At 40.2% G+C, this 14,785-nt stretch overlaps 2 protein-coding genes across 2 annotated transcripts; one reads left to right on the forward strand and one right to left on the reverse strand.

Annotated features, from left to right (window-relative positions):
- Positions 1 to 383: 383 nt before the first annotated feature.
- Positions 384 to 1,316, forward strand: LOC150058050 (olfactory receptor 10J1-like). The gene has a single exon (XM_090339827.1). The coding sequence runs from the start codon at positions 384 to 386 to the stop codon at positions 1,314 to 1,316; it is 933 nt and encodes a 310-aa protein (XP_090195953.1).
- A 3,008-nt stretch (positions 1,317 to 4,324) lies between these two features.
- On the reverse strand, positions 4,325 to 7,722 carry LOC150058051 (mucosal pentraxin-like). The gene is made up of 2 exons (XM_090339828.1): positions 7,659 to 7,722; positions 4,325 to 4,905 (listed from the first exon to the last, which is right to left on the reverse strand). Exons 1-2 carry the CDS (start codon positions 7,720 to 7,722, stop codon positions 4,325 to 4,327), a joined length of 645 nt encoding a protein of 214 aa, XP_090195954.1.
- Positions 7,723 to 14,785: the final 7,063 nt, after the last annotated feature.

The following is a 14,785-nucleotide window of genomic DNA, read 5'->3' on the forward strand; positions in this document are numbered from 1 at the left end:
ACATTTCTCTGAAATATGAAGCTATGATATTAAGAAGTTCTTTCCAAGTTTACCTGTTCTCTATTTCTTTAGCTTAGCTTCTTTCCCTTTGACACCTATAGCTCCACTCACCAGGAAATCTTTTCCATACTCTTCCCTAGGTGTCTTTATTTTCTTCTACCTTGTGCCACCCCTGTTTCTGTTTCCATAACTTTAGGCATAGCTTACCTTGTATTCTTATTTTCCTGTTTTTTTTCTTATTTTCCTTGTATCCTGTTTTCCTGGCTTTTACTGGTAGAGAAACCAGAGAAACCATAATGGCCCCTGTTAATCTGGCATTGTCGAGGAACAGACTTCTCATTTCTTTCTCCTAGAACCTCCTGCTCAAAGCCATTGGGCACTCAATGAAGACAGAAAACAACACACTGGTGAGTGAATTTCTTTTCCAAAGTTTCTCCAGCTTTCATGAACACAAACTTACCCTCTTCGTGCTATTTCTTACTTTGTACCTGTTAACGCTGACTGGCAATGCCATCATTGTAACAATCATCAGCATTGATCGTCACCTTCATACGCCCATGTACTTCTTTCTTAGCACGCTTTCCATTTCAGAGACTGTGTACACATTAGTGATCGTCCCGCAGATGCTCAGCAGCCTTGTAGGGTCAAGCCAAACCATCTCCTTATCTGGCTGTGCCACCCAGATGTTCTTCTTTATCATGCTGGCCATCAACAACTGCTTTCTGCTCACAGCAATGGGGTACGACCGGTATGTGGCCATCTGTAATCCTTTAAGGTACACAGTCATGATGAACAAGAGGGTGTGTATTCAGCTGGTGTGGGGGGCCTGTAGCATGGGGTTGCTGGTCGCCATCATTCAGATTTCATCTGTGTTCAGGCTGCCATTTTGTGGCAGGGAGGTCGCCCATTATTTCTGTGACATCCGTCCCATTATGAAACTCTCCTGCACTGATACCAGCCTACATGAGCTAATTAATTTTTTCATCAGTTCGTTGGTTATTGTGGTGCCCATGGGTTTGGTGTTCATCTCTTACATCCTCATCATCTCCACCATCCTCAAGATCGCCTCTGCTGAGGGGAGGAAGAAGGCCTTTGCCACCTGTGCCTCCCACCTCACAGTCGTCATCATCCACTATGGCTGTGCCTCCATTGCCTACCTCAAGCCGAAGTCAGAGAACAGGAGGGATCAGGACCAGCTGATTTCGGTGACGTACACCATCTTTACCCCGCTTCTTAATCCCGTGGTGTATACTTTGAGGAACAAAGAGGTTAAGGATGCCCTTTACCGTGTCATGAGCAAAAAATCTCTTGCCTAGAAGCTTTGGCAGTTGGGCAGTCAACAGATTTTCCTGATCTGAAGTTTCAGTTACCTAGGAACAGATGCGTTCTGAAAATATTAACTGGTAAGTTTCCAGAAACATAGAATTCCTGTGTTCAATTGTATACATTTCTGAGCAGTATAGTGAAATCTAGCATGGTCCTGCTTTATCCCACATGAGACATAAACCATCTCTTTTATCAGGGTATCTATGTTGTATATATCCTGCACCCATTGGTATATATGGTGTAAATAAAACTTTATTATGGCAATGTAGGACAAACAGCTATATTCAGGTCAGTACTATCTGTAGTTTTATGCATCCCCTGGCAATCTTGGAACTTATCTCCCACAGATAAAAGAGGTCTGCCATATCATCTCTCATAGTCCATCTGGTTCTTTGTCTAAGCTCAAAAATGTTAGATATTATCATTCATCCTTTACCTAGAGTACATTGCGAAATTTGGTGGTAAGGTTGCATTGAAGAATGCCAGTTGAATGTATTAAAGGTTAATGTCATAATTTGATTTCAAAAAGAGTATTCAAATTTTTTAATGAAATTTCTGTGGTGATGGGGATCAAACTCCAGTGCCTTATGCATGTGGGGCAAGTATTCTGACAGTGACCTATCTACACCATCTTGATTTGAATCATCAATCTTCTAGACTGCCTATTAGTCTCATTGGCTACCACTATAGTGATGACTAGATGCCAGTCACATAAAGGGAAGGGGGTAAAAATCATAAGCAAAGGGGTAGCTGATTGACATTGAGTGGTTTATGGCAGAGAATTGGGCTGAATAGTGCCTATTTGGAGCACGTGTTGAAAGATCAACTTACATATCTGGAAGATCAAAGAGGATATGACTGGTACACAGGGTACTTCAGAAACACAGTCAAAGCTACCTTTTCACTCTTAACACTTTCTTCTTTAGGCAGTGACAAGGGCAACAGACCCTGACATCCCATAAGAAATACCAGCAGCTCTAAACATTCTCACCTGCCTTGGAGACTCATAAATATTTTCCCCCAATTTTGTTGAGGTTCACATAAGAACTACTAGCCCACAAAATCTGGATTTTCATTCAGTATTAGTAAGTAATTTGTCCACATCTCACTCTGAATTACACTGTACCTACATGTGCTTTCTAGGATAAATTATTTTATATTTATGACCACAGGGATAGCCAAAGATATTTTAAAATTAATTTTATTAATGCCACCTTGGAACTAACTTTGGCTATGTCTGATATGAACATTATCCTATGGTTTTTCCTTCTTGTCTATATAGAACATGACCTATTGCTCAGCTTTCTTTACACTTGCTTCAATGTGACAGATGATCCTATATTGTGTGAATCGTGAGGCATTTAATTTAAACTTGAGACCTGAACACTTTTCCATACAAGAGTCTGAGAGTCTAAGGACTCTTACTGCTTTAAAGTTACATTGCTTTTTATTAAAAATTAAAAATTTGGAAACTATATGGCATGGAGGGGGGAAAAAGACACACAATTTGCCAAATATTTTCTAGTCTATAAAAGACTGGTGGAAAAATATATATATCTCCTACCTAATAGATTGTCAAAATATCACTATTGAAAATAAATTGGGGTCCTGGGATTCCATGATGGGAAAACAGACAAGAAGAGTCTATATTTATAGATGCTAGAAGCATAAAAGATTTGCTTCCTCAGGACTGCTCTACTTCCAAGAAAACAACTTGAGAGTGGGAATAAAGAATAGCCAGGGCTTACCTTTGCCTTTATCTGTGATTCCCTAAGGATAATTCTGATCTTTTCTGAGATGGGTACATTTTCACAGCCTTACTCTTAAGAAAGCCCCCTTTGAGATTTTCCTTTTGGAGGTCCCACACTCTAAAAGAATCCATCCCTAAAGTCTTGTCCCAGAAGACACATCATTTTGATGACTTGCTGAATCTGAGCACACAGAACCCCATAGGACTTCCCACAGCTGCACGGTCACAATAGTCAGTGGACGTATGTCAAAAGGGAACCAGATACATTGTGGAGATGGGTGGGGCAGAATGGTCAAAGGGGTTACACTGATCAAGATTTGTTGCAATCTAAAAACTGACATCTTGGCCAGGCACTGGTGGCTCAGACCTATAAACCTAGATACTCAAGAGGTTGAGATCTCAGGTGGCAGTTTCAAGCCACTAGAGCAGGAATGTCCATGAGACTCTAATCACGAATAAAGAACTCAGAAAAAGCTGGAAGTGATTCTGTGGCTCAAGTGGTAGAGTTCTGGCCTTTAAGAAAAAAAAAATCTCAAGGACAGGGCCCAGTTTCTGAGTTCAAGTCCCAGGATCAATCTACACACACACACACACACTCTCACACAAATACACACACACACACACACACACACCCCTAACATATTGGGCCAAGAATGTGGCCTAGTAATAGAGTGCTTCCTAGCATGCATGAAGCCCTGGGTTCCATTCCTCAGTACCACAAACACGAAAAGGCCATAAGTGATGCTGTTGCTCAAATGGTAGAGTGCTAGCCTTGAGAAAGTTCAAAGACAATGCCCAGGCCCTGAGTTCTAGCCCCAGGACTAGCAAAAATAAATAAATAAATAAATAAATAAGCAAGCAAGCAAGCAAACAAACAAAACACCTGACATGTTAAACTGAAACCCCTTTGTACAACTACTTAACAGTAAATAAAGAAATCAGTGTCCATTACTAAAAGTGTGCTTCCCCTGAGTTCTTATGGGTTTGTACTGAGAATAATTATGGTACAATTCAACCAAAGTTTACTTTTCTGTGATAATAATTTCTGTAGATATCAAGCTGATTTTTTATATTTTTTTTGGTGGGGGGAATGCAGTTTACACCATCCTAAAGAGCCAGAAGAAAATCAATGGGGAAGTGGTGCCCAGGCCTAGAGTTCAAGTCCCACCACAAGAAGAAGGAGGAGGAGGGGGAGGAGGAGGAAAAGGAGGTGGAAGAGGGAGCGGTGGAGGAGAAGGAGAATGAAGCCTAAGACCACAGCTTGGGCTTGGTCACCACATAGCCACTTTCTTCATGACTCAGGGCCTGCCAGTTCAGGATATTACCACTGTAACACCATTTACACATCTCTTTCAGGGGCAGCACGTGGTCCCATATCTCTCCAACGAAGGACTGTTTTACATCGAAACCTCCCCCAAAGGAATCCTGTTCTTGTCCCGAGATGATCTTTGCGTGAGCCCCCAGTGAGTAGCCCTTCCTCAAACCCTTTCTCCCCAAGGGCTTTCCATTCACCCAGAATTCAGCAATCCCAGAGGCAGATTCCCAGGTCACACAAACATGGACAGGGACATAAGGAGTCTCTGGGACCTTGAATGTGACCCCGGAATTCCCAGTAGTCAGCAGGTACTCTCCCATTTTGTTGACAAAGAGAAGCAGCTTGTTGTCCTTGGATGGTGTGCTGCAGGAGAAGAGGCTGTATGGACGGGTGAGGTCCCTGAAAGCCTTCAGACACAAGGTGAAGTTCTGCAGAGGCTTCTGCACCAGGGGGATCAGTGACACGTGGTCTCTAGCTGATTCTTGGGGGACGATAAACACCTTCCCTGTCATGTCTGGAGAAAAGACAATGTGATTTAAAAAAAATTCTATCAACTCTGTGGTTTGATTTCTCTTCCTGTGGACTCAAGTTGCCTCCTTACAGTACACAAGGCGGCCGATGGAGCGCCTTTAAGTGCATTTCCTCAGTGACTCTCAGCACAAATGCCAGGATTAAAGCCACGTCTTGGTTCAGTTGTCCCATTATAAAAGTAAATTAAAGCAGCCCTTTTTCAATCCCACCCACAGCTGACTTACAGACTGCACCTGGATAAAAGAGGAAAAGCCAGTCATAGAAAATGAAACAGCTGATTTGCTGGCCGATGATAAGGGATAAACACATTCTCCTCCATATTCTCCCACCATTGACCAGACCCTGAGATGTCTCCTAAAGAACATTGATGGCTGGGGTTAGGTATATTTTGGAAGTACTGGGGTTTGAACTCAGATACTCGTGTTGATTTGGCTTGGTGCTCTATCAACTTGAGCCCTATCTCCAGCATTGTTCACTGCTGAGTATTTTGTAGATGAAGTCTTCACAGACATTTGTGACTGGGCAAGCTTTAAAATCCTTGTGTCTCAGTCTGCCTGAGTCGCTAGTAGGATTGCTCGTGTGACTTGCTGGCACTCTGGTAGATGGAATTTTAATGGCTTATCGTGAACCTCAGCTTCACTGTGATGGGCCATCTCTCCTGGTTAGCACAAAGCCTGAGAAACCCAACAGTGGGCAACAATGTGTGAACCACCTAGCTCTGAATGTTCCAGTACCCTCCCATCCCCTACAGCCCTCTCCCTTTGGCAGTTCCTGCATTCAAGGGCACAACCAGGATCCTACTGTTTCCCTGGCAGCAAAATACAAATGCAGAATGACTTATCACTGACTTAGCGTTTCCTCTAAAGGCTCACCAGAAAATAGGAGAGTGTAATCCTTATAACTCCCCCCCCCCCATTTTTCTTGCTTAGGAAAGTAAATTTAACAAATACTATATGCTGTAAAATAAATTAGAGAATAATGACTAACTGAATCAAGGGAGATATAGCCTAGAAATCATATGAAATCTTGAATTGAGCTAGTTTTGCTCCATTGTAGGAAATAGAAAAACAGCATGAATTCCCATTTCCTTAGGTACTGGCTTGTTTAAAAAAAAAATGCTTACCCTAGACAAAGAATAGAAACAGAGCACTCTGAGGGAGGAGGTGAGGGAAGGAGGGAGAGGGAGAAACAAAAACAGAAAGGGGAAGGAAGAGGGAGAGAGAGGGGGGAGGGAGAGGGAGAGGGAGAGGGAGAGGGAGAGGGAGAGAATTTCAGACTTCCACCAATACAAAGGAGAAATAGGAGGCTCAATTATGCCCTGTGATCTAATTACTTCCTGCTGGGTCGCCTAGTCATTATACAAACCTGTTGCAAAATAGAACCACTAGCCAGAAAATGAGATGTTGGATAACTTATTACTGATAGTAATAAAATAGAGAAGTGAATGTCTCAAAGTTGAGATGAAGTTGTCCTTAGTGGTTGTGAGAAAAAGAGGAAGCAAAGAGGAATGTCAAACACTTACACTGTTGGCTGGTTATGAAAAAGTAATATCGCCTAACACTATCACCTCAGTACATTTTGCCTTTCATTGAACTCACCTATCCACCTAACAACACTTTGCTAGGTAGATATCGCGTGTGATTCCACTGTGTAGATGGAGAAAGTGAGGCTTAGAGTTCAACCACCTCACAAGGCTCCTTCAATTGTTTGTTTGTTTGGTTTTTTTTGCCAGTCCTGGGCTTGAGCTCAGGGCCTGAGCACTGTCCTTGGACTTTCTCAAGGCTAGAGCTCTACCACTTGAGCCTCAGCACCACTTCCGGCTTTTTTCTATGTATGTGGTACCAAGGAATCGAACCCCGGTCTTCATGCATGCTAGGCAGGCACTTTAACCACTAGGCCAAACTCCCGGCCCCGTCCTTCAATTGTTTTAGAGAAAATCTGAAGGCCAGCCCATTTCTAAGATTTCTTACTTCCTTTTATGTTACCCAGATGAAATGCTTAAGAAGGATCAGAGAGATCCCACTCCAACTCGACATTCTTTTCTAGAAACTGTCACCTTTCCCATTCCTTTCTAGCCTCACAGGTGAGAAGCAATAATGTTCCCACATAACCAATAGAGCCCTTCCTCCTGTCTCTGGTCCTGGGACTTTCTTCTATCAGGCATATCCTTGTTTATCAACGTCTGTGGTGGTTTACAAACTGTATCCAAAAATAATTCTCCCTGTGGGTATGGGCTGACTCACTTCTGAAGAATAAGGTATGTGATATCTACAATCTGGCTACGCAGAGGTTGTGGATCTTCCGTGGCACACTTTCCTGGAGAAGTCAGCTGCATGTCATGAGCTGTTCTATAGAAGACAAGAAGCTAAGAGGCAGTTGTAGCCAACAGGCACTGAGAAACAGAGGCCCTCAGCTGAACGTCAAGCGGCAATCCAGACTAGTCACACAGGTAGGCTTGAGAGCAGATCCTGTTTTCCTGGAGCACTGGCTCCACTGGCTGCAAATTCACGAGAGACACTGAATCTTCGGTATTAGCTCAGCCTCATGCGGTGTTCTGACCCACAGAAAAATATGAGATGGTGAATGGTTGTTGTTTTAAGCTGCTTGGTTTTGAGGTCAAATCTCAGACTGCAATAGGTCACTTTGATACCACCAAGCTGAAAGGAAGGTATTTTGCAGTAGTTCCAGGTCCTGGAGAGACCTGGAAAGAATTTCCCAGCTGGGCACCAGACCTACCTGTTTGTATCACGACCCCTGTGAGGACAGAGATGAGCAGGGTCCCCACAAAGAGCTTCTCCATCATGATCTCCCCGGCCTTCTGGAGTAGTGGGAGAGCTAGCAGTAGTTGTCTCAGTAGAGAGAGATGCTCATGATTTGGCTTTTTAGATGCCGTTGGGGAGGCAGGGCTCTCTGTTCTTAAAAAAGGAGGTGAAGTTATAAATGGTAAATATTAACTGAGCCCAGGGATGGATTTAAAAGTAACCTGTTCACTTTTTCATCTATCCTTTCGGTTTGAGATCTTCCTTGTCTCTTTCAATGATTCTATTTATTTCCTTCTAAGTTGCCCTGTTCATCTTTCTCTTCTCTCCCAGCCAGGAAAAAGGCAACTTTGTCCTACTGAAAGGATTTTTAACTACCTTCTGTGTTAATTCTGACAGTCAGCTCCAGTTTGAATCTTAAATGTTTCCTAAAGGCCTATGTCTTAAATGTTTGTTTCCCAGATTGGTGCTCTTGGGTGGTGATGGAAACCTTCAAGAGATGGGGCCTAATGGAATGTTTTAGGCCATTATGGGGCCAGGGCTTGGGGAGTTCCCCTCAAGGAGACTATAGGATGCCAATCTCTTCTTCCTCTTTGCTTGCAGGTTGCCACAAGGTTAGCAGCTTGCTTCACAACATCAGTCTCTCTGCCATTCAGCCTTATCAGAAGCCCAAAAAGAAAAAAGTCTGTTCACCATGGGATGGAACTGCTGAAACCAAGAACCACACTAAATCTTTCTTCTTTTTAAGTTGATTATCTCAGGCATTTTGTCATAGTAATAGAAAGCTAATTAGCTCATTTTCTGTTGCCAGAACTATACACTGAGCATGCTTCATCTGCTTGTGAAAGCATTTTCCACCCCAAGAGGTTTGAGATATGATCAGTAGAACACACACTGACTCAAGTAGTTGTGGAGCTCTACAGAGTTGTGAAATGAAGATTCTTTGGCTATGGCAGAGTGTAGATCAAGCTCTGGTGGTCTTGGTGATGACATTGCTAAACACCTATACACAGGAACTCTAGCTTTCTGAGTGTTATGATGGCACTCTTTCCTGGAAATGGAGCCATCATCAGTGGGGAATTCATGTAAGGTGTCCCTGACATTGCAAAGGCAGCCTATCTCAATAAGGCATGGAGCAATGCTTAGATACTATGAACAATCTGGCTACATTATGACCCAAATCTATGATTTATAAACCTATTTTTCTTGTCTGTTGCCTTATTGATTTTCTCCTTGTTACATATCACAGACTGTAAAATTCTCAAATCCGTATGGATCAGGTATGGTAATGTTTTCTACCATAGCTCAATCCCCCTGAACGTATCACAGTGTTTAAACTTGTAGTTTAAGCCTTAAGACTATTTAGGGAGCAAATTGCTCTGGAGTTTCTAGGTTAATGAGAAGAACTAAAAGAAACTATGAGTAAAGGCTCTCAGTTGCAAACAACACAATCCACTATGGTTGTGCCAGTCTATTTTCCTTTAATTATGCTGTGCAGCAAACCACATTAAAATTCAGTTTTTAAAAACAACAAATATTTAATTTTGTTTATGAGTCTGTGAAGTCATAATTTGGCTTAGTGAGTCTTTTGGTCTCAGTGAGGTGATTAGCAAGTACGTTGTTGCACAGTAATGGCCTATGAGTCAGAAATAGGCTGACTAGAATTATAGCATGCTAAGATCTTGGAATTGTTTGTATAACTTTAGATTTTTCTAAACAGATCTTGTTTTCTCAGTCTAGGAATTCTTTTTTTTATTGTAATTAATAGAAGGGTTACATGATATTTGCCAGATAGATGGTACATTAATTCCCATACATTGACACCCTTTCACATGGTCAGTTTAGGAATTCTAAAATGACATACCATGTCATCATGCTATCTAACAAGAATTCCCTTAGGAATTTTGAAAATAATTCTTGCAGTCTATGTTTTTGTACAATACAAAGTAAGTTATTCTCATAAACTACATTACTGTATGTCAGTATGTTAAAATTGTTAATTAAGTTGGTTTTATTGGTGTTTAATTACATCCATAATACAAGTCTAAAAAGACAAAACTGACTAGTCTACATTATGTAAATACTTTACATTATCGAATTAAGTTTAAATTAGTCATGAAAGAAAGGATATGATTGATGGACACATCCAAAATAATACTTTATATATCATACTTAATTTTTATAATGAAAGTCTATATTGAAATGCAGATTGAAAATGACTTTTTGCTATATCCAAAAGTATATAACACAATTTTGATTTTTTTCCTGATATAGAGTCTAGAAAAAAACCAACTTTTATTTTTTATAACTTAGTTTACTTTTTATTATCTTTAAATACTTACATACAGAGATTTCAATTCAACATGTATCCTGATGTAGGTCACAACTTTCATTACGTTTTCTTCATTCTTTTAAAATCATGCTTACTTTGCAAGTATTTGATTAAGTGTTAAAAACATCTCAGTGTTCTATATAATAGTTCATGGATTGGTTCTGAGTATAAATATACATAATATATATTATATGTATTATATATTGTATATAGTATATATACGTTTTATAAAGCTTATATATATTAAAGTATAGGTATAAATTAGTGTGTATATACATATTTATGTATATATATACTACAGTATATATGCAAAGTATAAACACTTTAGTGAATAGACTATATATATATATGTAGTGTGTGTGTGTGTGTGTGTGTGTCTGTCTGTCTGTGTGTATGTGTAGGGTTTTTGAAGGAGTAACAACAAGAATTCACTTTTGAGCCAGGCCCTGTGGCTCACGCCTGTAATTCTAGCTACTCAGGAGGCTGAGATCTGAGGTTTGTGGTTCAAAGGAGCACTAAAGTCCATGAAATTCGTATCTTCAATTAATCACCAGAAAACTGGAAGTAGCACTGTGGCTCAAGGGGTGGGATGGTAGCCTTGAACTGAAGAGCTCAGGGACAATGCGTAGGCCCAGAGTTCAAGTCCCATGACCAACAAAAAAAAAAGAGTACATTTTTTACTACATCCTTAAATGTTACACTTATATATAAAAAAGGAAACAATTGTGACCAATATGTCATGATAAATATACTCCTTCTCTACCTTTTTCCTAGGCTTTTCACAGTTACTATCTTTAATTTCAAGTTAATTTTTGTGTGAAATTCTCATGTTTCGATGTCAATTTTTCTTACGATCTATAAATTTAACTAATGGCTTATGAATATATAGTAATCAAATGCATGGTTAAGAATACAAACAATGTAAAACAGTATAGTACTCAAAACTCTCCCCTCATCTTGCAATGATAAACTCTCTGAGTGGTGGAGTCTTACGACCATCAGATTTGCTCAGCTAATATTTTTCCATAGGTTCCACAGGTTCCATTCTAAAGGAACAACATAAAAACAAAACAGAACAAAAACGACAACAAAAAGCATACCGGATCTTCCTTTTGCTTGCATATCAAGGCTACAGTGGCCAAGGAAGTGAAAGATAACAGTTTTCTGAGGCGATATCTTCGTATTTTCACATTGTCCTCAGGCCTGGATAATAAATAACAGAAAGGCTCTAAAATTGAATTAAAAACAGAGGGCCTGTCTCCTGATCTGACATGTTATGCTCCCTATTACAAAACAGGAAATGGAACATGAGGGTATGAAGAAGGGAAGGCTATCACATAGCCTGATGCAAGTGCTTGAGGAAGAAAATCAGTTTCATTCATTCCCGTCTGTCTTTTTATCATTTCCATTTGACTCTGTGATCTGGGAAGAAGAGGGGAGGAAAGAGTTGGTCTTTGAAATATTGGTAGTCAAATGGTGAATGTGTCCTGCCCAGGAGTGCCAGGGGCCCTGACAGGGGATCTTAACCTTAATCTAACCTAGCAGGAAGGTCCAGTCAGGGGGAGGCTCTCAGCTTAGAAAAGCCATTTACATCAGAAGGACTTTTGTGGAGGAAGAGAATTGAAGTGAGGATAGAGAAGTGTGATGGGAAATGGGAGGAATGGTTTTGTGAACACCAGAGATCCCTGATAACAAGGCGGGGGAGTGGAAAGCTTAATGAGTTGATACCACATTTCCAAAAAGAAAGAAGATGCTGAGGGTAAACCAGACTCCTGTATAACTGTGTTGCCTTCAGGAAGATTTATACTTTCATTAATCTCAATTTCTCTTTAGTTAAAAATACTACATTTAGTTATTATAAATATTCTATGAGATTATAAAGTTAGAGATTTAAAATGTCATACAAATACTAGTAGGTACATTTTTTAAATTAAAACAACCTTACATTTCTGTGCTCTCTACTCAGGATTGAGGTCTCTCTTTTCTCCTAGTAGGTTTATCAAAACAATCATATTTTCTGGCTTTCTGATCAAAGGTCAGAAACCATTCGTGATACAAAAAAGTAATTGAGGTGTTCTGACAATCCAATCTATAATCTTATTGGGAAGGTAAAGAAAAGAGACCTGAGCCAGACACCTGTGAACACACCTGTAATCCTTGCTACTAGGCAGGCTGAGATCAGGAGGATTGTGGTTCCAGGCCAGCCTGGGCAGAAAAGACCATGAGACTTCATGTGAACAGAAGTAGGGCATAATGGTACATGCCTATCTTCCAAACTATGACAGAAAGCAAGAAACATGAGAATCTTGGTCCAGACATACACCTGGGCAGGAAGGAGAGCCATTTCAAAAATAGCCAGAGCAGGCCTGTGGGTTAGTGAGGGAGAATTTCCTCCTTAGCCCTGTCCTATTTGTTAAACACTTACCTTGACTGCCCCAGGCCAGCGCTGTGAGCTTCCTCCTAGGGCAAGGCCCTGGCCAGCCCTGCCTGCTCCGTCCCCCACCCAGGCCTCAGCAGTGCTGCACAGCAGGGCCACAAGGCCCGGCTAATTGTGCACCCTTGTGTGTTCGTTGTATTTTAAATCAAGCCGTGTAGTCACATACACAGTTGCCTCATGTACTGGACTTTCATAACAAAAGAGAAAATTTGGATTTCTAATTCACGAATGGCAAATTAAACATCCCTCTTTGGACGCACCAAAGACCCATAAAGATTATAGCTTTCCATCTATATTTATAAAGCAATACTGTATTATACAGATCAATATTTTTATCACATGCTTGAAAATTTTATTTTGTTCTAAAAATTCTAGAAGTCATAAAAGTTTCTCAATATTGGCTATTAATTATTTTTATAAAACACTAAAATGGGTAACAAAAAGCAAATGGGGCTACTACAAACAAACAAACAAAAACTTTGTTCAGATCGAAAGAATCAAGAAAATGAAAAAGTAGCTCATGAATCGAGAGAAAATATTTGCAAGTCCTATATCTGATAAGGAGCAGATATGCAAAATATATAAGCTCAATCGCAAGGAAACAAATAAAAACTCATTAAAAACTTGGCAAAGGATGTGACTAGACATTCTTTCAGAGATGACATCAAAGTGGGCTACACACATGAGAACCACAGAGATGCTCAACATAGCTGAGTGTCAATAAAATGAAAACCAAAACCCTTGTGAATATTATCTCACACCCACTAAGAAGGTTAGTAAGAATGACCACCAAAAAGAAAAGCATTGAGGAGCGTGTGAAGAAAGAATCCTTATACACGGCAGGTGGGAATGTAAATTAGTACAACATTATGGAAAAAATTAAAAATAAAACTTCCATATGATGCGGCCATCCTTTTCTGTATATATTCAAGAGAAATGAAACCATCTCCCTGTTGGTTCATTGAACTGTTATTCACAATAGCCAAGATATCAAAATTGTTGACAGATGAAGGAAGATTATTGTGAGTTACACACACACACACACACACACACACACACACACACACACGGCGGCAATATTAGAAGCCTTAGCAAGGGAACTAGTACTGGGGGTACTAGTTCATGAGATCCCCATCTCAACTAATAGTTGAACATAGTAGTATGTGTCTATCATCCCAGGTACAGCAGGAAGTGCAAATAAGATGATAAACAAGGCCAACCTGGTTAAAAAGCAATACCCAATCTCAAAAATAATGAGAGCATAAAGGACTTGAAGGCATGACTCAAGTGATACAATACCTGCCTAGTAACCAGTTACAAAGCCCTATGCTTAAAACTTAGTGCCACCAAAGAATGGGAGAGAAAGGAAGAAAAGAGGAGAGCAACTCAAGAAGAGAAGATAATAGCATGCTCCTTCTATATCACTTGCATTTTATTTGCAGCCCTTTCCTGACATACTTGGTGACTGTAAGACATTTCATGTCTTTGTGTCTATTTTCTTCTGTGTCGAGTAGAATAACTACTGCTTTTCAAAAAATACTGTATTATCTCATATTAGTAAGAGAAAAGTCAAAAGTCTTCCTGGAAACTGGACATGTTTTTTTCACACATACAATCTCAGCACCCTTGAGGTTGTCTAAAATTTGAGGCTAACCAGGGTTCTGAAGCAAGACCTTGTATAGAAAGGAAAGTCTCGCTAGCCGTACTTCATTGGGAAGATAACGTTTTGGTTTTGAAAATTACAGATAAATGGATTCTTCAATCACATCTGACAAGAAGATTTTATTCCCTCCATTACTCCTAAACAAAATAAGCAGTTAAATACATAATGATTCATTCCTGCCTCTGCGTTGGGTGAGGCTAAGGCTGTGAGAGGCGGCATCCGTCTATGAGATGACAGCTGTAGGCACATTGAACCCATGAAGTTAGGTTCTTCACTCATGAACCTAAAAGACTAAGGATAGTGGGAAGACATCTGTTCACTTCTACTTCTCAGCCAAAAGGGAACCATAGAGGTTTGGGAGAATCCATTCATAGTCCAATAGAAAACTTGATCCTACATTTCTTGAACATCATAAGCCATATCCTACCATCCAGGGTAAAGTTTTTCTGACTTAACAATGAACTGGTCAGGGACCAGGTTTCCCTGGAGAAAAAGTAGACAGATGGAGCACACAAACTTTGTAAAACGTCCTTCTTTTATGACTCTGGAGTTTGAGTACACAGAACAAACAAGCAAACAAAGGAAGACATTTTACCTTACAAGATCTTCCATTTCTCTGCCATATAGAAGAAACACATTCTTTTAAGTCCTATGTGTAATCCATTATGTAAT

The sequence above is a fragment of the Megascapheus bottae genome, chromosome 10, assembly GCF_031878675.1.
Source record: "Megascapheus bottae isolate mThoBot1 chromosome 10, mThoBot2.hap1, whole genome shotgun sequence".
Lineage (NCBI taxonomy): Eukaryota > Metazoa > Chordata > Mammalia > Rodentia > Geomyidae > Megascapheus > Megascapheus bottae.

What these genes read in the sequence shown, in the direction of transcription:
- LOC150058050 (XM_090339827.1), top strand. Translation starts at nt 384, where the DNA reads ATGAAGACAGAAAACAACACACTGGTGAGTGAATTTCTTTTCCAAAGT.
- LOC150058051 (XM_090339828.1), bottom strand. Translation starts at nt 7,722, where the DNA reads ATGGAGAAGCTCTTTGTGGGGACCCTGCTCATCTCTGTCCTCACAGGG. An exon ending in AGGGGTCGTGATACAAACAG is followed by an intron (nt 4,906 to 7,658) that starts GTAGGTCTGGTG and finishes TCTTTTCTCCAG; the next exon opens with ACATGACAGGGAAGGTGTTT.